We start from the raw sequence: 23,734 nt of genomic DNA on the forward strand, positions 1-23,734 counted from the left end.
GTGCAAACCACAGAAGTGGTCCATTCCTCTAAGATAATGAATTTATGTGTGACTTATCATGTCATGAGTTGTCATGTCATGTGTAAGTGAGCCATGATCAATAGAGCCATACTCATATGACATTTTTGTTCAAAAGCTAGAGCTGAATTTTGCATGCTATATCACATCTATATACTAGGTAAAAAGAAGTGAGTGACATATATACATATAATATATATATAGATATGTATGTATGCATGTGTATTATATATATATAATATATATATATATATGTATGTTTTTAAAAGGAAACCACATGAGTTTTCCCTCCTTATTCTCCTAAAATGGAGGTGTCACCTGACAGGAGATGCTCAAAAGAGAATAATGAGAACTTACCTGTTTCTAACAGAAGCCGGACAACATCCACCTTCCCAAATAAGGCTGCTTCATGAAGCGCACTCCCCTTTTCAGTCTGCAAAACAAAAGAACACTAAAATATAAAGACAGAGCATTGAGGTCTTAGAAAGTCTGTGAGGCCAGAGAAATGTAATTCAGTTAAATAAGGTACAATTGAGTGCCATCCTGGGTCCTGGATCTACAAAGAAAAAAATGAAACAAGTCCTGCCCTCAAGGAGCTTCCAATCTGAGAAAAGAAGGGTATTCAGCCACATTTCTGAACATTTATGATTAGTATCCCCATGGAAGTTTGGTTTGGGGGGTTGTAAATTTTAAAGGATTTGTTATTTGGATCTTTATATGTAATGACAAGCACTTATATAGAATATTAAAGTTTGTAAAGCATTTACATATATATGCATATATATTATATATATGTATATATATAAAATCACATTTGATCCTCTAAACAATCTCATTGGGCAAATCATTTAATTTTTCTGAATTACAATCCCCTCCTGCTCACAGCCACTATGTACCTCTCAAATGCTTTTTGAGTGCTACTTATAATTATAGTAATAACAATGACAATAATAGTAATAATAATACTGTAAGCTTTGCAAAGCACTTTACTCACCTGAGTTTGTGGTAATAGCCACAGTTTATAAATGAGAAAGCTAAGGCTAAAAGAAGTTAATAGACATTCTCAGGGTCACACAGACACAAAGGATCCCAGGTATCCAGGTCTAATTTTCATATGTTAATTCCATCTACTATGTGTGTAATGCATCTGTGAAATTAGAGCTGTCAAAATCTCTTGTCTATGGTTACACAGCTACACGAGGTTAGAATCTATGCATTTTTGACTTGAAATCTAGAACTCTACTATGCAATATTGCCTTGCTCTAAATTTAGAGTCATATTAGAATTTAGAAATTAATTAGGCATAAATATTAATAAAAGACATTAGAAAAGGAGATATAAACCTGAAAGAGATTTTAGAAGTCTAATTTAATCTAATCTTGGGACTGCTGCGAGGTAATGCAATGGATGGTGTGCCAGATTTGGAATTAGGAAAATCTGAATTCAAATCTGGCCTCAAATACTTATTAGTTGTGCAGTCCTGGGCAAGTCACTTAACCCTGTGTACCTCAATGTCCTCATCTGGGAAGGAGATGGCAAACCATTCTAGTATCTCTGCCAAGAAAACCCCAAATGACATAACAAAGAGTCTGGCTCAATGAACAATAACAATCCAATCTCATTTGTTTTTGGCTGAAGAAACTGAGCTCCAATGGGATTGACTTGCCAACAGTAAAAAAGGTAGTAAATATTAGAATTGATACAAAAGTTCAGAATCTCTGACCCCCTATTCCTCAGATTTCAAACAAGAGAATTATTCATATGGTGAGTAACCTTCCTTGAATTTAGCAAAGTAATCTTTTGAACAGCAAAAAACAAATAAATAAATAAATAAAAATGAAAACTTAGCTGCTATGCAAATTAAAATTTTAAATTTATGTTTACATCCTTTGTTATATTCAAGGTAGAAGTATTCAGTGTAAGGAATTGAATTAATTTTTACAATGCCATATCAAGAGATTATAAGAACATAACAACCAGAAGAAAAAAATAAAAATTAATATCCACAATAAAATTTATTTTGAGACTGTGAAAGTAAATGTTTACACACATACATACACAACTGCAGCTGTTAAGATTAATTTTTCCTTTGAGAAAAAAAAATAGGAAATTCATTACAAAATGGAGTGGCCAGGGTATAGTACTAAAGTCAGGAGAGATATCAGTTTATAAAATACTCCATAACTAGATTTTCAGAAAATAAGACCACATTTATATAAGGGTTGAAAATGGAACATTAGTGAGATGTTAATTTTTTTAAAAAATCAGTCATGTTTTTGTATTCCTGTCCAAAACAAAGAAAGTCATTGCCCCAACGTGCTCTTTATTGCTCAGTCCACAGAGTGACAAGGGAGCTCAGTTTCTGGCCACCATCAAGGGATCATTGACAAAATGGTGTGAATCCTGAGGAGGATGACCAGTGTTGATAAAAGATTTTGAGATGATATTGTACATTAAAGAAGCCATTTAAATTCATTGAGCCTCAGTTTCCTCAAATGTAAAATGAAAAATTAGGACTAATTCTCAGTTCCTACCTACCTGGACTTCAGTTTTCCGATCTGCTAAATGAGGGAATATGACTAGTTGACCCTCTCAGGGCAGCTAGGTGGCACAGTGGATAGAGCACCAGCCCTTCAGTCAGGAGGACCTGAGTTCAAATCTGTTCTCAGACACTTAACACTTCCTATCTGTGTGACCCTGGGCAAGTCACTTAACCACAATTTCCTCAGAGAAAAAAAATTACTTGATCCCAAAGTCCTCATCTAATTTTTAACCAATGATTCTTCATTCTCAATTCTATATTCACTAATCCTATGGCCTGGGAACATAGGCAGGATGGAGAATAAGAGTTGTCATTTATATATAAGGCAATTTTAAACATTATATAGATAGCCCTTTATTATTCTTTACAATGGCTATATTTCTCTAATTTATCTTTAAACTCCACCTTCTGTTGGACACAAAACTAAAATTTTTTCAACACTACAGTGAAAAGCTTAAGACTCCTTTAAAAAGCATTTTACTTTATTATCAATAATATGCTTACTCTTTCACAGGGAAATCTAGTTTAAGAATATCTCAGTAGATTCTTTCCACCTTCTCTGCCTCTTTAGTATTTTCTCCAAGCTTTTGGATCACTTTTTTTTCCTCACTGGCTCATTCTATTATGCACATGACCTCGGTCAAGGCAGTAATTTTATCTATCATTTAAGCCATCTAAAACAAAATAAAAATCACCAAGAGGATGATTAATATCAACTTAAATGGATATTCCTGTGCTATTTACTCAGATTTCCTTCTCTCAACCTGTCTATTGCATTTCATTTCTTCATCCCTCTTACTCATTCCTTCTTTCTCTCCCTCCTTCATCTTTCATCTCTCTCCTCTTTCCCTTCCTCTCCCTATCTCTCTCCCTTCTTCTCCCTCTCTCTCTCCCTTCTTCTCCTTATCTCTCTCCCTTCTTCTCCTTATCTCTCTCCCTTTTGTCTCTCTCCTTTCATTTTTCTTCCTTTCTTACATTCTTTTTTCTTCTTTCCTTCCTTTCTTTTTCTTTCATTCATTCTTCCTTTTTCCTTTTCTTTCTTTCCTCTTCTTTCTTTCTATTTCTTTTTTCTTCTTATTGTCCTTCCTCCCTTCCCTCCCTTTCTCTCATATACAAACAAACTTATAATCTTACAACTGTTTTCCACCACCAACCTTCCCAGCACAAACCTCTCTCTCTCTCTCTCTCTCTTTTTTATTCTGATACAACATCCCTATCACCAGCAGAGGCCTCTCTAAGCAAAAGTTTCTGCAAAAAAGCAGAAACACCCTGAGCTTTGCAGGAACTCCAGCTCTGCTGTAATTGGCCCTCTTTGGGGATGTGAGGGATTGCTGCAGGAACAGAGAACTGGGAAGACAACTGAGTTCCAATTAACCTTGCTTCTGGTCCTGCGGAACTGAAGGTGAGTCACTTTTCTTGAGCAAATGGGGTTGAGAAACTCCAAGGTTAATGAAGGTCATTCGTAGTAGCTCCAGGAGGATCAGAGATGCTCTGATAATTGTTTTTCCTATCCCCACAGCTTTTACCTAGGTTCAGACTCAAAATATCATAGGAGGGGAGGAGTACACAGGAGAGGCAGTGTAGCTGACTACATAGGGAACCAAGCTAGATGTGGTTTGAGGGAGTCCTTTTTCTAAATCCCCCCTTCATTTCTGACTCTTACTATAAGACTCTGGATAAGTCACTTAATCTCTGTCAGTCTCATTTCTTTATCTGGAAGTTGGAAATAATAATAGCACTTATCTTAGGTTTATTGGGAGGATACAATGCAATATGCTTTGTTAAATGACTTTAAAATGACTAAAATGTTAGTTGTTACCAATATAGTTATTTATATCTTTATATATATACATATACATATATATAATTATATACATATATCAATATAGTTGTATATTATCATAAGGTGATAGTTTTGTGAATCAGTGTGGCTGCATAGATAAGGAACTGGTCATGGTTCAAATCTTACATTTGACACACATTGGCTGTATGATTAGAGGACGTGTCACATCTTCTCAGGGTCCCAAGCATCTAAGATCATCAGGCAACCAAGAATGAGGTGTAGATGGCAATGGAAGAGAGAGCAACCCAGGGGAAACTTTTCAGAACAGTGAAATTACAGGTCAGAATCTCTCCGTGTGTATGTGCAAAAATGTTAAAACTTTGATGAAATTTTTGAGATATCCAATACATATGTATAAACACATTTATACTCATATCTATATGTATGCACATGTATAATTTATAGATATGTTACTGTGTTTGATGATGTTACTGTATTTGTATACATGTTTTATTTGTGTATTATATATACATATCTTTATATATATATGTATATAGACAGATGTGTAGGATAGAATATCATATATACATAAATGTATGCATATATGTGAATGAACGTTCGTGTACATACATATAAACACATGTACATACATATAGCTTAAATGTATACTTGAATATTAAATAGAGATATATATGGGTTAAATTTAAGTAGAATATTTTATAGAACTTTTATCATCAACAATAATAATTCTAATTACAAAATATCACATTATAACTACATAAAATATAAGTAGAATATCTTACATAACTTATATCAACATAATAGTTCTAATTACAAAATACCATATTATAACCACGAGTAATTTTGATATATGCAATAGAATGTATATTCTTTGGATATTTTACTTTTATCTATAAATATTTTCACTATTTTACCTAATGTAGGTATATATACATATAGACAAGATATGGCTATGTATAGATGATGGAAGTATATTCATATTACAAACATTATAATTTTTAATAGAGTATATATCATAATATTATGGGACAAACTGGCACAATGAACAGAGTGCCAGGCCTGGAGTCAGGAAGATTGATCTCCCTGAATTCAACTCTGACATCAGACAATTACTAGCTGTGTGACCCTGGACAAGCCATTTCACCCTGTTTACCTCAGTTTCCTCATCTGCAAAATGGCCTAGAAAAGGAAATGACAAACTATTTCTGTTAAGAAAACTCCAAAAGGCATCAGAGAGTCAGCCAAAACTGAAAAGCAAATGAATAACAAACAAAAGCAATATTATGAAGAATCACTAAGAGTCAATGAGGCATCCTGAGAATCAGGATAGTCTGGGGGTGAATTCTACTTTCCTAATTCTCTTTTCCTCTCCTCTCCCCCTACTAGCTTGTGTGACTGCATAAATCACAAGTGTTTCCATCCCAGGAAATTCTATAAAACTATGACTGACATACCTTGGAAAAGGGAGTTTCCACACTGGGAAATCACCCACATGAATGAAATCATAGCCTAGTATCCCCTCTCCCAAACATTACATGGCTCTTTAAAAAAAAATTACAGCGTCTCAAAATCAGAAGGAATTGCCAAGGCGACTTTGTCCAACATGCACCATTTTGCATGTTTAAAAAAAAACAATTTTAAAAATTGCTGTGAAGTTAGAGAAACTAGAGGGTCATCTCCTTTGAGCTTTTTCATCACTGGTAGTCAGAAAAAATTGGAACTTGTTCCTTCATAAGCAGCTTCCCTCTCCCCCTGCCCAGATATAAAAAACAAAGTGAGCATCCATTAAAAGAAGGGTAGCTAGGAATCACTCTGAAGATGGGAGGGAGTTATATGAAAGGTCATAAGGAAACCCTGGCAAATGAGGAAGGGAAAGAGAGATCTGAGAGAGATCAGAGAAGGGCAGTCACAATCAAGGCTGGGAACAGTGACCAAGAAGTGTTTTGCTCAAGTCCTAAGCAGGGCAGTTATGAGGATATGGGATTTCAGTATTCAAGGTGGCCCATTTCCTGCTCTGCCTCAGAAATAGAACATCACAGAGAACTAAAATTAATAGGATCTCTAAACACGTCCTCTTCTAACCTCCTCCTTTTCCAGATCAAGGCAGTTAGGTAAAAAAATAAGCTCATAACCTGCCAGAATCTCCATTTTCTCTTTTCAGGAGCTTTGATTCAGAAAGCTAATACTACAACAGCTAAGTGGTATAATGGTAAGAGAGAATTCAGGTAAGACCTGAATCCAGATTCAGACTCACACCCTCACTAGCTACATGGCCTTCAGGAAGTCATTTAGCCTCTTTGCCTCAGTTTCCCCATCTGTAAAATAAGGACAGTAATAGAACTTCCAAGGTTTTGTGAGGATCAAGTGAGATAATATTTGTTAAGAACTTAGCATAGTACGAACATATATAAGTGCCAGTCATCATCATTATCATCTTCATCTCACACATCCGACCTACTTGTATAACCCAAGGAGCCCTGTATATTATTAGATCCACTGTATCCTTAGGACTTACGGGCCCTTCCATACATCCTGGGTCTGAATTGACTTTTATGTCTTTTCTTTTTAGTATTTATTTGATGGAATAAACATTCTTTGAGAGCAGGAACTGTTTTCTTTTCTCCAGACGGTAGTACTTAAATACTTAATTAATTAAGTACTTAATAAAATGCTTTTTTGCATTCATCCATTTTTTCATTCATTCACACCTGGCTTATAATCAACTTTCAGATTGTTCTGATTGCTAGGCAATACTTTCTTGTCCTTGGAGCCACTTCTGACTTTTTGTGACCCCATTTGGGGTTTTCTTGGCACACACCCCAGAGTGGTTTGCCATTTCCTTTTTCAGCTCATTTTCCAGATGAGGAAAATAAGGTAAAAAGGATTAAATGACTTGTCCAGGATCACCCAGGTAAGCAAGCATTTGAAGCTGGATTTCAACACAGATCTTTCTGACTCAGCATTCTATCTACAACACTATCCAGTTACCCAATATTTTCTTAAATTACTCTTAGAATAGTGGATAGGGCAATGAATTTGGACTCAGGCAGACCCAGGGGTCAAGCACTATCCCAAATTCTCTCGGCACAACCCTGGGCAAAGCCACATGGGTCTCAGTTTTCTCAACTGCAAAATGAAGACTAAGTAGGTCACATTCAGAGATTTTTAAGTTTTTTTTCTCTATGGTTCTATCAGACTAAACTGATCCTATTCTACTCTTACCCATCATTCCTGCTTTTGTCCTCTGAGGACAAATAGTAGCAACCATCTTTCACAAAAGATCCCTTCAAATATCTGGAGATAGCTCCCATGCCCTTCTTTCTACCCTAATACAGTCCCTGTTCTCCAGCCTGCACATTTTTAGTCCCTTCCCACATGGACTCATATGGCACAAAATTGATGCTCTCCTGGTTACTTTCTTGTGAATGCTCTCAACTTGTTTATTCCAGTCTTCAAGTGTGGTTCTAAACACAATATTTGGGCCAGGAAAGCGTGCCCAGGAACTCTCGTCCGCCCAGTCCTGGATACCATGACATTCAAGGAAGACTAAGATTAATGGCTTTCATGATCTTTGCATCATATCGAGTTTTGGATTCAGTTCTTTTTCAGGTGGTCTGCTACCAAGTCATGCCTTTTTATTCTGGACTTAGGATATATGGTATATGTCAATGTTGTACAGTTATTCTTCATGAATTTCATCTTATTAGAGTTAACCCTATGTTCTAATCAGTCAAGATTTTTTTTGGATATTGTAATCTAAAATGTTCTAGCTTTCTCAAAGCTTTGCATCATCTGCAAATCTGGTAGCTCAACTATACTTTTATACAAATTATTGACAAAATTTTAATCATGGGGGGTAAAAAACAAATCCTTGGAGTACTCCACCAAAGACCATCTTCTAAGTTAATAACAACCATAGCCATTCTACCAGTTCCAAGTCTAAATGTTTCACTCATATCTTTGTCTTCTCCAATAGAATAATGGGATGTTTTGTTAAATGCTTTGCTAAATTCTAGCCACTCTCTTTTTTTAGCACTCCCCTTCTCTACTTGTCTAATAATTGTGTGAATAGGTTTAGTCAGGACATGACATGTCCTACAAGTAATTCTCTTTGATCACTGCTTCCTGCTCCAGATAGTCACTAGCCTTCCATTTAATCATTTATTCTGCCAGGAATTTTGCTAGGAATCAAAGACAAGATTGCATCCCTAAACAAAGTATAGATTATGAGAAAATCATCAATCTTTTCAAGTACCATGAATGGAGAAAGGATGTTATCAAAAATATTTCCCATATTTCTCAATAAGCTTATACTTATTTATTTTCTTTCTGGTGAATTCTCTTATTGAACTTTTTCTCTGATGTCTCAACTCATCAGGGAGATGAAACATGAGTTCTTAAAAGTGCCACTGAAGAAGCTTTGGCAGAGGCTACCAAGAGCTTCACAATATTGGGATTATTTGTATTGTCCACTAGATGGTGCAGTGGATAGAACACTGGATCTAGAGTCAGAAAATCATGAAATAGAATCCAGACTCAGATACTTATGGACTGTGTGACCCTAGCCAACTTGACTTCTGCCTGCCTCAGTTTCCTACTTCCCGGGGATTGTCATGAGGATTAAATGGGATAATAATTGTAAAGTGCTTAACAAATTATCTGGTGACAAGAGGGGCAGGGGAGAGAAAGGAGCAACAGAAGTTTCATTGGATCATCCCTAAAAAATCAGACATCATGTTATAGTTTATAAAATCTAACACCTTCACTTTAGAGAAGAGAGAGCAGGATTCCAGAGAGGAGAAGGTGTAAAAATATAGGTGACCCACAAGTAACTGCCAGTCAGTATCTGATAGAGAATTCAGTCTAAGGTCTTCTTGATGTCTCTGCTGGCTTAGAAGAGCTTTAAATTAAGAGACAAAGTACAGGTGGACTCTAAAGCAAATAATACATCAAATATCTTTTTCTTAAGCTTGGGGGTGTTAATTATTGGGAAATTTCCTAATGTGAGTATTCAGTAAGACTATATAAAGCATATTGAATATTAATTAATTTAAAATTGAATAAAGCATATGAATATTAAAATATTTTGGAAATATTGCCAATTACTGGGGAAGCATGATGGTGACGTAAATAGAGTTCTAGGCCTTATCTTCCTAAGTTCAAAACTAGCTTCAGACACTAGCTGTGTGATTCTGGGTAAGTCACTTAATCCCATTTACCTCAGTTTCCTCATTTTACAGATAAGGAAAACACTCCAATACTTCTGCCAAGAAAACTCCAAATGGACCTAGAAAGAGTTGGATATGACTGAAAACCAACTTAACAATTTTTGTTAATTTTTAATTAATTATTATTATAAAATATAATATAAAACAAAAATTAATTAATTAATTTTGAAAATTATTATAAAGTATTGATTAATCAACAAGCATTTATTAAGTAAGGTATATTGTGAAGGGCTTTACATGCCAAAAAGAAAAGTTATTATATAATCTTGGAAGATAATAGCAAAACAGGTATCTACAAAGGGAGAGACACAATAACATTTGTGCTCTAGGAAGATCACAAAGAGTTGTGCAGGGAAAGGAAAGGTTGAAGTCAAGGAAACCCATTGGGAAGCTAGCTCAGTGATTTAGACAAAAAAATGGTAAGACAGTGCTGGCAGGATAGTGGAGAGAAGGAAAATGAGATCAATGTTATGGATGTAAAAATGAGAGAATCTGGCAACAAATAACAATCAGAGACACTGAATAAATGGGTGTGGAGTGCTATTGTTGAACTTAGAAGATTCTCCTCTGACAAATCCTGCTACATCATCACTTTCCTTTTCTTTTACTCTTCCACAACTTAGTCTTTTTGCTTTCACAGACACCCCAACTTCCTTTACTTCTCCCTATTGTCGGGTCACTAGCATCCCTCTCACTTCAATCATTTTCCTAAGCAATTTAAACGACATTGTGAGCCATGAACCATACTTAATGCAAAATTTTTATATATGTCTTACATAGAACAGGCACTTATTAAGGCTTATTGAATACAATCAAATAGTAGCTATTAAATGTATATTTTTTTCATTTTTATTTTTTAAAATATCTACTTTCATTTTGAGGGAAGATTCTGATTATATACAAACACACACATTTGTATACAATGCATACACACACATATATATATGCACATATAAACATATCTACCCACAGTTTATATATATATATATATATATATACTTAACTTTAAAACAATATAGATATAAAGAGACATATACACATAAATATATGCATAGATATGTGGGTATATATATATATATATATATATATGTGTGTGTGTATACCCATACATACAAATTTTATACATGTAAATACTTGCACATGTATGTACACACATGCCTATAAATATTTACATGCTAAATACATACACATGTGCATTTTAATGAAAAATATGACCCAGTACTTAGCAAAATTTCTGACACATAGTAGATGCTTAATGAATACATTGATTGATTGTCTGGTCCCTTTTCCATGTTAAGACAACATAACTTTTTTTTTTTTATGAAAACTGGCTCAATAGACACAAAGTCTTGAAAGGTAACAATCCATTTTAAAATTGTATATCTTGCCAAGTCAGCCCTATGTTAGTGAAACATATATATATATGTATGTATAGATAGATAGATAGATAGATAGATACCTTATAGGACTCTTTGATCATGGAAAATATATCACAGTAGATCTTTTGATCTTAGATAACACAAATAAGTTTTTCTGATCCTTTAGAGCATTTACTCCAGAATTGATAGCAAAACCCATTTATTTAAGATAGATCCATTCTTGTGTATATTTTTACAAATCAACTATCTATTTGAGCTGTCAGATCATTTAGCATCACAGATTTAGAGAGCTAGATATGAACCTTAGACTTTTCTAGACTATTGTACTAATGAGGTCGCTGTGAGTCAGAGAAATTAAAGAAGTGATTAGGCGACTTGCCCAAGCCCACCCAACTTTTAAGCAACAGAGCTAAGATCTGAATCCAGGCCCCTGGCTCCAAATCCAGTATTGTTTCTTCAGAACTACATTGCTTAATTTTTGATTTTTGGGTTTTTTTCTCAGTAGTGCTTGATTCTTCATGATTCTGTTTGGGGTTTTGTTGGCAGAATACTAGAGTCATTCATCATTTCCTTCTCCAGCTCATCTTGCAGATGAGGAAACTGAGGCAAATATAGTTAAGAATTGCTCAGGTCACATTTGAACGTAGGTCTTCCTAAACACAGAGGTTTATTCACTGCACCACTCAGCTGTCCTACATAACCTAGAAGCACTCACTAAAGGATCTTGAATAGGTTTAAGAATCAGATACAATATGTAATTGGCCCAGTCAGGGACTAAGTGATGAAGATTATTAGCTGAAATATTTGTTATGATTTTGAAGTACTTTTAGAAAGCTGAAACAGAAAATAAAGTCGCTAGTAAAAGCACTGACATAAACTGCACGTTATAAACCAAATAAATCAATTCTAGAAAAGAACAAAGATGGTCAAAAACTGTTATTTCAAAGATTTTTTGCTGAAAAACAGAATTTAGTTCAAGTCTAAGCCTGTGAACCACATTATTTACTACGCAGAATTGTTTTCATACAGTATTGCTTTAGTTGTTGTTATTGATCAGTGATTCAGAGTCAATTAAGGAATCCTAAACATGCTAAAGCATCCTGGTTCAGTTAATATATCAAGCTAATATTATTCTTTCTACTTAGTTGAATGAGCTGCTAGGAAGCCTTAACTTGGCATTATACTCTCAAAACTAGGGCAGACATTTACATTTCGACAGTGAACTTCCTTGGGAATCATATGAGAGTTAATTTAGATAATGCAGGAAAATTAATTGATTACCAAAGAATTTAAGGAACAAAAAAAATTCTTTTTTTCTGGGAATGAAAAATTATTCAGCTAAGCCTGGCAGAACTGGTGGCAGATTAATTAGTCTGCAGGATAATTTAGACACATATTAACAACTCGGCTTGAAACTCCCCAATGACTTATAAGATTAAATCCTAAACTGAGTTTCAGCGAAAATGCCTTAGGCAATGTGAAGGGTCTCTATTCTCTCCCTGCCTCCCACCACTCACCCCATCAGAAATTCTGATGGGGGATTTGTTATGAGATAGCTTTCCCAGCAATTTACTAGAGCAATGGAAACATATCCTGGCCTATGAATCAGAACCTCAAATATACTTCCTCATCTCTGAATCTTGTTGGACTCTCTGGCTTCCTTCAAGGAATTGCCCCATTCTGTAGGAGGTCTTTCCTGGTCTCCCCAGCTGCTAGCCCCTTTTCTGACATCCTATTCCAGCTATCTTTTCTTATATTCACTTATTTACATGAATGTTATCATCTTGCCTCAAATGTAAGCTCCCTGAGGACAGGGAACGTTACCCTGTGTTTCTTCATATTGCCAGTGCTTATTAGCATAGTCTGGCACATGGTTTAAGAAGTTAATAAATGATTGATTGGTTGGTTACTATGTATGTGAATTTGGGCATCACTCCATCTTCCCTACCTCAGTTTCCTCACCTGTAAAATGAAAGGATTTGAATTGTATATCTTCTTGCAGTTCCTCACATTTCTAGCTTTATGTTCCTCAGATTTCACATATAAAAGTGGTATGGCTAGCTGATTCTCAAAATGTCTCATTGAATCTATTCTAGTGTGGCTAGGAGGGAAGAAAATGTTGACAAAAAAAGTATATTTATTTCACCATATTCCCCCTCAAGCATTCAGATTCCAGACAAGCTGGTCTACGCCAGTTCCTTAAATTCAACATCTCTGAATTTCTGAACAGGCAGACCCCCAAGTCTGGCTTTCATCTCTTCCACAGTGCTGATTCTTAAAAGCCTAAGCTTCCTTCAAGGTATAGTTTATATACCACCTAATGTGGAAGTGTCTTATGGTCCCTCCGAATGTTAACTGATCTCTCTAGACTTAAATCACTTTGACTTTATTTCCCATTTATTATTGGTATTCATCCCTCAGAAGAATGCAGGCTGCTTGAATATAGGGACCGCTTTTTGTATGCCTTTGTTCAGGGTCTGGCACATGGTAAGTACTTAATAAAAGCTTATTGAATTGAGTTGAATACCACAAGTACAGTAAAGTAAGACTAGAAAACAAAGGAATGAATAAATAAATCAATGAATGATCATTTATTAAGCACATATTATGTGCTAAGCACTGGGCTAAGAGCCCACGAAAGGATAGACAGTCTTTGATCTCAAGAAATTTATATTAAAAGAGCAAGAAGTGGGAATCATGCATCAGGAATCAGTGGAAAAGGAACCCCAGTTTAGTCTAGAAAGATATGGGGATGGTAAATGAGACCATAGAAGAGTAAGATGGTTTACTACTGTGTATATTAGACAAACAGTAACATCGACTTGGGCCGCAAAGTACTGCCATAATACACAGAACATTGGGACTGGAGTTAAGACTTATCTTCAGGAGCTCAAATCTGGGCTCAGACATTGGCTAGGTGATCCTGGGTATTCCTATTTGCCTCGGTTTCCTTGTCTATAAAATGAGCTGGAGAAGGAAATGACAAACCACTCCAGTGTTTTTGCCAAGAAAACCCCAAATGGGGTCACAAAGAGTCAGAGAAGAGTGAAATGACTAAATAATATCAAACCACATCAATTTAGCAGCCTTGGTCCCTCTTACCAACACCCTCCAAAAAAGTTTTATCAATCACTTTCACAAAGAACTCTGAGCAAGAAAACCCAAATGTGGTAACTTAGAGACACACTGACAGCTTGGCTAGAAGCAGTTTTTACAATCTATATATCCTTAGGGGAAAAAAGAGCCTTTTTTTTTTTTTAATGTAGATTGGGCTGGTATTTTTTTGTGCTCAGAAATAGTAAAATTCAAAACAGACAAGCAACAGAAACTAAGCATAATAAATTTAATATTTTATATTCTACCCCTATATTATGGCAAGAATTTAAATTAAAATGGGGGAATCAGGAACCCAGGGGAGCCATATCATATATTAGGGAGCAATGAAATTTAGGTCAGAAAGCAGGGCTTTTAATTTGTAGATCTTTGCTTTTCTGACTACATAATATACCTCATTATGCAATTCACCACCTTCTCTAAATCAGATGAACCCCAGTTACACATTGAGTAATCTTACAAGATATAGGAAGTTTGGGGAAAGCTTTTGGTTCAGACTGATCAAGATATTTTCAAATGAAAAGAGTAAATGTCAATTTGTTGGTGGAAAGAGTCCTAATTAGTTTGAATCTCATCTCTGAAGCTCATTACCTATGTGACTTGGGCAAATCACTTGACTTCCTTGAGCCTCAGTTTCCTTAATTGTCTTATCATCTTATCTTTTTATCAAGGCCAATATGGAGTTCCTATTTCATCATGATTCATTTACTCCTTCAGCAGGCATATAGCTACTGTATGTTAATGAAGTAAAAACAGAAAATTCAACACTGGACCCAGAGTCAAGATGACAAGTTGGAATCTTGCTTTAGATAGTTACTCATTGTCTGACCCTAGGCAGACCCCTTAACTTCTCCACATTTTCTCAATAGTAAAATTTGGATAATAATTGTACTACTCATAGAGATGATCCAAAAAACATTTTTTCTAAAGTGCTTTGTAAACTTGTAAATGTCTGTATTATAAGTTTATATAACTCTAATAGGACTAGATCTACTTAATCTATGTAAAGCTTAAAAATAACTTTAAACTTCATTAAGACTTTTGGGACCCCCTACTTAAATTTAACGATTGCATAGATCATTATGTAGAGAGATGTTGACAGTAGAAAACCATACAATACTTATCTTGAGATACTAAGGGGCTGACTAAAGAGACAAAAATGCTGATGCTTCCAAATCTTAAGAAAAAAAAAATTAGTGGAAAGTTCAATTCAGCATATTACTATGTAAATGACATTTTATTCAGAGTTAAAGAAAATGTAACACAAATATGTAAAGCTTACCATTTTGTGAAGAAGGAAGCAGAAATACCTGAAATAAATGTTAAGGGGTTCCTAAGATTATAATATCTATGTCTATATCTATATCTATATATGTATGTGTGGGTGTGTGGGTGTGTGGGTATGTATGCATACAGACACATTTGTGTAACAATATACATATGTATACATGTTGTCATATATTGCTACTTATATTGCTATATATAACCATATGAGTGTATATATATGCATATTTGTGTTATATATATGTAACATATAACTTTATATCTATATATCCATATAAATAGGTAGATAAATAGACAGACACATCAATTCTAAAGGAAGGCACTCTATTCTACTATGGCAAAAAAAGAAGTTCTTAGTACTTATTTAAGACAGTATGGTAAAATGGATCTGATCACTAGAAATAACTTCCCCAGGATCCCAAAGTCATTTGGTCAAAATCAAGGAATTTAAACACAGGTCCTCTGACTTCAATCTAAGGCTCTTTCTAAAAATCAAAAAAGGAGACAACCCAAGAGAAGAAGAATTCACTAGATTTAAAGTCAGAGGACCTGAGTCCCAAGCCCATCTAGGCTACTTATTATCTAATCCTGGGCACTGCACATAGCCTCACTTTTTCATCTATAAAACATGGAGGTTAGAGGAGCCTTTGACACTATGATCTTAAGCCTTTGTCAAAAAGGCAGTATGAGATAGAGACAGAGACCAAAACTCAGAATCTAAAACATCTGAGTCTTGAATCAGACCCTTCTCAACTGTGATGCTAGATAAGACACCTATGAAATGGGAACAATTTCACATAAGTTCTATAAAGAATCAAATGAGTTCACATATATAAAGCAAATTGCAAACCTTAAAGTGAGTATTAATGTTTAAAATTAATTTTTTAAATTAAACTGCCTGTTGTTTAAAGTATTTATTCAAATACCAGATAGTATTGTTCATTACAATATTGATGTTGACAAAATCCATATTTCCCACATCAGTATTATTTTTATAATATTGTTAATATTATCGTTGTTAATATGATTTTCAAATAAAACAATTCCACTAGGCATTAAAGTCAAGAAAGGAAGCTCAGAGTACCCTCACCTGACAGCTCACATCCATCCCTGCCTCCAGCAGCACCTGCACCACAGCCTTATGACCGTTGCGTGCAGCGAGGTGCAGAGGCGTGTGTTTACGGGTGTTACAGCTCATGAGGTTGGGATGGGCACTGATGATCATCTTCACCACCCGCAGCCGACCGTAGAGGGCAGCCAGATCCAGGGGGGTTTCCAATTTGCTATTTCGGATAGTGGGATCCGTGAGCTCCTCCAAGAGGACAGCGACGACCTCTGAGTGTCCATACTGAGCAGCGCAGTGTAGCGCTGTTTCGTTTTCATTATTCTGGTTCAAAAAGACAGCAAAGACAAGGAGTGAGTTATTAAAATTTGTCATTAACTTGACTACTATAAAATTCCATCAAGTAAAAAATTAAATGGCTTTTTTCCTCCTTATGCCCTATTTAAGTGGTCTATAGCCTAGAGGGAGGGAGAAGAAGACCACTTAGTTCCCTAGAAGACTACCATTCATAAGCAGTGTTTTTCTAGTTACTGAAATAGCTGGAAGATCAAGGACTAAATCCTGGTTCTGTCACTGACTATCTGCCTAACCTTGGACAAATCATTTCATTTCTCTGAACTTATTTCCTCACATATAAAAGGAAGAGCTGCTCTCCTTGACCTTGTTGTAAGTATATAATTTCCTTTCCCCTATTTCTCATTTTCAAGTATATATATTTCATATTGACATGTAATTCATCCCAGTCACCAGTGGGGATTGGGAAGTTTGGTATAGGAAAAAGAGCAAAGTCAAAGTACTTGATTTCTTGAGCATGTCACTTAATTCTTCTGGGCCTCGATTTCCTTACCTGTAAAATGAGGAAACTAGCCAATCTATATTGACTTGAGCAAGACATTTAAACCCTCTAACTCTCAGGTTCCTCTCCTATAAAATAAGGTAATTGGACTAGATGGACTCCGAACTTCTTTCTAGCTTAAATCTAAAGTCCTACAAAGAACCCAGTCAGCCTGGTATGGATCTCTAACATATTAGGTCACCAATGGAAGGTTTTTCTTTCACTTAACTGGAAGAAAGTTGTGTGTTTGTGTTCTCCCTTCCCATAGTAGCAATATACTGCTCTAGTAGAATGTAAGCTTCTAGAAGGCAGTGACTATTTCATTTCTGTTTTGGATCTAGCACAGGGTCCTTAATACAGGATAAACTTAGTGCTTATTGAATTGGGTATAGTTAAATGCACTTAAAGTGCATTTCAAAATGGATAAGCTAGTTTTAGATTGACTTGATGAATTAAGACTTTTTTTTAACATATCCTGAACTTTATAAAATTATCTTTATTCTGTTAATTCAACAAGAATTTAAGAGTCTACTATGTTCAAAGCTTTCCACAGTATGTCAGGATATAAATATAAACCACCTCTTCCCTTAAGGAAGCAACATTCCCCTCTTTGTATCAATCACTAGATTCATTTTCTAAAATTCTTATTTCATTAGAAGTCTCTGAAAATGATACTCATTTTCCCTCAAATTACATGTGACATCTAGACTTTCAAAGGAGCAAATGATTTGATGACCTTTATCAGGACACCCACTGGCTATAACAGGGGTGCAATTCTATGGTCACCGCTGTTATACACTTTGATGTCTGGTGATTAGGGACCGACACAAGTGAATAATAACTTCAAATATAAATCTCTACAACCACAAATGTCATCAGACCTACTTATTTATGATCTAAAGCACTTAATTATGACATGTTTAAAAGACAGACTGATCTATTCACTTTTTATGATTTTCTTTTAAAAGTATGCATATGTTTTCCCTTACTGCTGGGAAATTCTCAAAATTAACATTCTGGAGTGAGGTGGTCTTCCTTTTCTCCATATCACTGTGCCCTTCTTTCTCCTCACAATAAGAGGGATATATTTTTACTCATTTAACAAACATTTATTAATCACTTACTATATGCCAAGGCATTGTGCTAAGTTTTGAGAAGACAAAGCCACAAAAAAATTTTTTTTCTCAAGGAGCTTATTATAAGTGAAAATTTTGAAGATGAAGAGATCATTTTTTTTAAAATAATTTTAGGGGAAGACATAGATTTGGAGACAGAAACACCCTTAGACATGATCTAGTTCAGCCCCATTTTACAGATGAAGAAACTGAGGCTACAGAGAACTTGCCTAAGGTCATTCTAATAGGGAATCCAAGAGCTGAACCATGTCAGCTTACTCCACATACACTCTACTCATAGGCTCCACAGGGGGTTGTCTTTCACATGCTAATATGTATAAGTACCCCTGAGAAAGAAAAATAAGGTAAAAAGAAATTAAATTTTTTGGTACAAGATAAAACAGATTAGCTTTCTCATTGCATGACCTCTTGATTAAGTCATTTCAAATGTCTAAGACTCCATTTCCTCTTTTGTAAATGGGGAATGGGGTTGGCTCCTCCGAGCTCTACTTCTTTAACTTACTTGTCCAACAATAGACAAATCCCTTTATTCTCCTGAGCCTCAGCTTTCTCATTTATAAGAAGGGTGAGCTAGAGGATCTTTCCAGCTCTGAAGGTCTTTTCAACTAAAATACTATATTCCCATGAAGAATCAACAAAATTGAATAACTAAGTGTGGCAGGTTTCCATAACACCCAATTGGGACAGACATATTCGCTTATCTACTCTTCCATCCATGGTAACTAGATCCCCACTAACATCCTTTCCTTCTTCAAGTTCCATGATCGGATAACTAAGAACAGTCATTGGCTATGAGTATATCATTCATCGCAAATCAGGAAACATAGATTTAAATTCTGCCTCTGATAATTATTAGATAAATGAACTCAGTTAATATAGTATCATTTACTGTTTATATTAAATGCCAATGAGAAGCATGGCATAGTGAACTGGGTTCACTATGATCTAAAGTCAGGAAGAACTGTGTTTAAATTCTGCCTCATTTGCTTCCTTGCTGTGTAACTTTTGGCAATTTACTTCCGCTCTTTGGGACTCAGTTTCTTCATCTGTAAAATGAAACAATTTGTCTATGTAAGTTCTTTTTTTAAATTTTTCTCTTTTAAAATTAATTCATTTTTATACAGGTAGAATCACATTAAACATATTTCCATATTATTCATGTTGTGAAAGAAGAATCAGAACAAAAGAAAAAACACAAAAAAGGAAAAAAACAACAAAAATAATAAAAATAGTATGATTCAATCTGCATTCAAACATCTCTGGATATGAATAATATTTTCCAACATGAGTCTTTTGGAATTGTCTTTGATCAATGTATCACTGAGAAGAGCTATGTCAATCAAAGTTGGTCATTCACACAACATTTCTGTTACTATGTAAAATGTTCTCCTGATTCATCTGTACATCTAAACCTTCCCAGGTTTTTCTGAAATCTGCCTGCTCATCATTTTTTATTGAATAATAGCATTCCATTATATTCATATACTACAATTTATTCAGCCATTGCCCAACTGATGAGCATTCCCTCACTTTCCAATTCTTTACCACAACAAAGACATCTGCTATAAACATTTTTGAATATGTGGATTCTTTTCCATTTTTATGATTTGTCTGAGATACAAATCTAGTAGAGGTTTCATTCATTTATTTTACATGCATTTATTATCTGTTCCTTCCATTGCCCCAAACCCTCATCATAAAGATGCACTGGCCAAAAATATACATTCCTACATTATCACAATCAAAAATCTCTCTCTCTCTCTCTCTCTCTCTCTCTCTCTCTCTCTCTCTCTCTCTCTCTCTCTCTCTCTGTATTATGAGTCCACTGCCTTTCTGGAGAAAGTGAATATTTTATCTTCAGTCTTCTGAACTTGATTTATTATTACATTGATCAGAGTCCTAAGGACTTTCAAAGTCATTATTCTGTTGTTGCTATATGATTGCTCAAAATCCCTTCCCATTCTAATTTCTGATTCTAAATCTCTCATTAAAACATTTAAACTATTTAAAATTCCTCCTGTATGTAAATTTCAGTATCTAAATATCCCATCCCTTGTGGGAGAATGGATAATCAGAGCTCAATGGTGAATCACTAAATCATGGTGTAGAACATGAAGAGAAAAAAAAGGCAATTTGGGATTTGGTATCAGTAAGGATTTTCTAAAAATCACAGCTTTCTAAGAGGAGAATGGGCTTTCGGGAATGGGAGAGGTTTCCTCATCAATGGAGGTTTTCAAGAAATGATTAGGGGGTCTCGTGGAATATTTATTGAGATCTGGACTGGACAAAATGATCTTTTCTTCTTCAAATTTCATGATTCTGTGACACTGTGATAGCTTCATGATTTAGGAAGGTCTTCCCTTCATGGCTGAACTCATCACAGATAGATCTTGAATTCACTTTTGTAAATACTCAAAAGTACCAAAGAGTACCTTTGTCACACTATTTTCTATTATCCATTACAAGAATAATGGAAGTCATATGAGGTTCACATGAGGATTTCTATATCACCTTCCAATTTTATTGTAATTGTTACTTAAGTTTCACCTTGGTTGTGCATTACTGATGCCAGATATAGACTCACTGGTACCTACCTTCACAATATCTCCCTTACAGGCTCCCTTCAATCTTCTGATTCTATCAGCGCCCTAGTTCAGAGCCTCATCACTTCATGCCTGTAAGTGCCTTCTGGTTGGTCTTCTTGTCTCAAGTCTCCCCCCACTACTGTTCAATTGGCAAATGGATCTCTTTAAAGCACAGTTGTAGTCATGTTACCCTATTCTCCATTCAATAAACTCCAATGGCTTCTTATCATGCAAACTCTTCTGTTTGCATTTGAGAGCCTTCAACAACCTGACATCTTCCTATCTTTCCTGTCTTCTTATACCTAGTCTATGATCCAGTAATCCTGGTCTCCTTGTTCTTCATATAAGACATTCCATCTCTTACCTCCATAAATCTCGGATTCTTTCCCTCTTCATCTCTAGTGCTTGGCTTCCAGGGATTCCTTCAAAGTCCAACTAAAGTCCCACCTTCTACAAGAGGCATTTTCTGACTCCCTTATGATAGTGCATTCCTTCTGACACTAGTCATTTATTTTCATATATTTCTCTTGTGCGTAACTATTTAATGTCTCCCCATTTAGACTAGAACCTTCTTGAGAATAAGGAATATTTTTACCTTGGGACAAAGCTTAGGATGCAGTAGATATTTAATAAATGCCAAAAAACCATTGTAAAGTTAATATATATTGTCCAATTGATAAACTGCACCTGGATGGGCAGCCTGATGATTTTATCCATCAAATGCTGTATCTGACAGAATAATCATGGATGGATAATAAAAAAGAAGATATCAAGCTGGATTCCACTTTGTAAAACTACCCTACACTTTCTATGCTATTATACTGCTTAAAACTGCCATAGTCCATGGTATACCAGTGTTCTCTCATTATGCAATGGAAAGAGCACCATTTTTAAAGTCAAATCTGCTACAGTGATCATATAGTTATACCCTCAAATATTACAAGAATCAGAGAAAACCACCTATTACTTTAAAGAGATCCTCTATGAAAAGGATCCATGTGTGCAAAAATATTTGTGTCAGCCCTTTTTTGTAGTGGCAAGGAACTGGAAACTGAGCAGATACTCATCAGTTGGAGAGTGGTTGAATAAGTTATGGTATATGAATCATCCTGCTGATTGTTTCTTATAAAACAGTAATATAGAATATTATATAGAATATGTATATAGAATAAACAATCAGCAGGATGATTTCAGAAAGACTAGAGAGACTTACATGAACTGATGCTAAATGAAGTGAGTTGAACCAGAAAAACACAGCAACAACAAGATTATATGATAGTCAATTCTGATTTCAATAACAAAGTGATTCAGGCCAATTCCCATGGTCTTGTAATGAAGAGAGTCTTCTGTACCCAGAGAGAGGACTGTGGGGACTGAGAATGGACCACAGCATAGCATTTTCATTCTTTTTGTTGTTGTTTGCTTGCATTTTGTTTTCTTTCTCATTTTTTTCTCTTTTTGATCTGATTTTTCTTGTGCAACATTATAATTATGGAAATATGTATAGAAGAATTGCCCTTGTTTAACATATATTAGATTACTTGCTATCTAGGGGAGAGGGTTAGGGGAAAAGGAGAGAGAAAAAAATTTGGAACACAAGGTTTTGCAAGGGTGAATATTGAAAATTATCTATGCATATGTTTTGAAAATCAAAAACTTTAATTTAAAAAATAAAATTTCCAAAAAGAAAAAGAGATCCTCCTTGAAGGATTTAGAGGAAAATGTAGACAAAATTGATACAAAATGAGAAAACATAAAATGTCTCTGACCTACATCAGTGGAGAAAGTACCCTTACTGCTGAAATCATAGATCCAGCCACCTGTGGCAGAATTACAGAACTGACCGTGGCGGCTATCTGGTCTACCCCAAAACTGGAAAAGAACTTTTCTTCCACAAGCAACCATCATATAATGTTTCCTTGAAGACTTTCAATGAGGGGAAAATCATTCCCTCTCCACACAGGAAGCAACGCTAGGCTAGGTATCAGAAGACCTTGCTTCCAATCTAGAGTCTTCTAAATTGGCATCTATGTGACCTTGGCCAAGTCAATTCTAAGTCTCTCTAGGTCTCTATTTCTTCATCTACAAGAGAAGAAGGCTGGACTGTAATGGCTCTTCCTGGTCTCAATATAGGATTCTATTACTATTACTATGATGGTTAAGAAGTTTTTACCAATCTAAATAGGTATCTTTGTAACAACTTTGTTGTAACTTTTTAACAACTTTGTTGTAACTTTTTAACAACTTTGTTGTAACTTTGTTGTAACTTTGTTGTAATTTTGTTGTAACTTTGTTGTAACTTTGTAACAGCTTTGTAACTTCTATCCCATTACTCCTTTTCCTGCCTTCTAGAGTCAAATAAAAGCAAGTCTAAGCTTTCCTTCTCATGACAACCTTCAAAATATTTGGTAAAAGCTATCACATCTCCCCTCAGTCTTTTCTTCCCCAGGCTAACCATACCCAAGGCATTTCATCATCCTTTATCATTTATTTGCATTTCCTGTCCCCATGATCATTTTTGAAGGATTCCTCACTTGTTTTCTGGGTTGGTAGTGCCAAAGAATTCATCTCCAAGGAACTAGTCTACCAGTGACAAGGCTCTCTATGCTCAGCCAGACTGGTCCCCAAACAGCAAATATGTCCTTTACTAAGATCATACTCAAAATTCTTCCAGTCGGGGAAAGCCTGCCATAGCTTGCCCTCTCCCAGCATAGCCTTTGAGGGGAGCGTCACCTCCAAGTCACAA

General features: G+C 35.3%; 1 protein-coding gene across 16 annotated transcripts in view; it reads right to left on the minus strand.

The window, feature by feature from the left end:
* The window catches only part of ANKS1B (ankyrin repeat and sterile alpha motif domain containing 1B), a 1,348,742-nt gene that overhangs the window by 1,160,274 nt on the left and 164,734 nt on the right, over positions 1–23,734 (minus strand). For all 16 annotated transcript variants that reach the window (XM_074267164.1, XM_074267169.1, XM_074267161.1 and 13 more), the window contains 2 exons: positions 16,460–16,756; positions 376–451 (listed from right to left, as the gene is read on the minus strand). In XM_074267164.1, coding sequence (XP_074123265.1) covers positions 376–451; positions 16,460–16,756 — 373 coding nt within the window. The remainder of the gene's footprint in view (positions 1–375; positions 452–16,459; positions 16,757–23,734) is intronic.

Source organism: Sminthopsis crassicaudata, chromosome 5 (assembly GCF_048593235.1).
Source record: "Sminthopsis crassicaudata isolate SCR6 chromosome 5, ASM4859323v1, whole genome shotgun sequence".
NCBI lineage: Eukaryota > Metazoa > Chordata > Mammalia > Dasyuromorphia > Dasyuridae > Sminthopsis > Sminthopsis crassicaudata.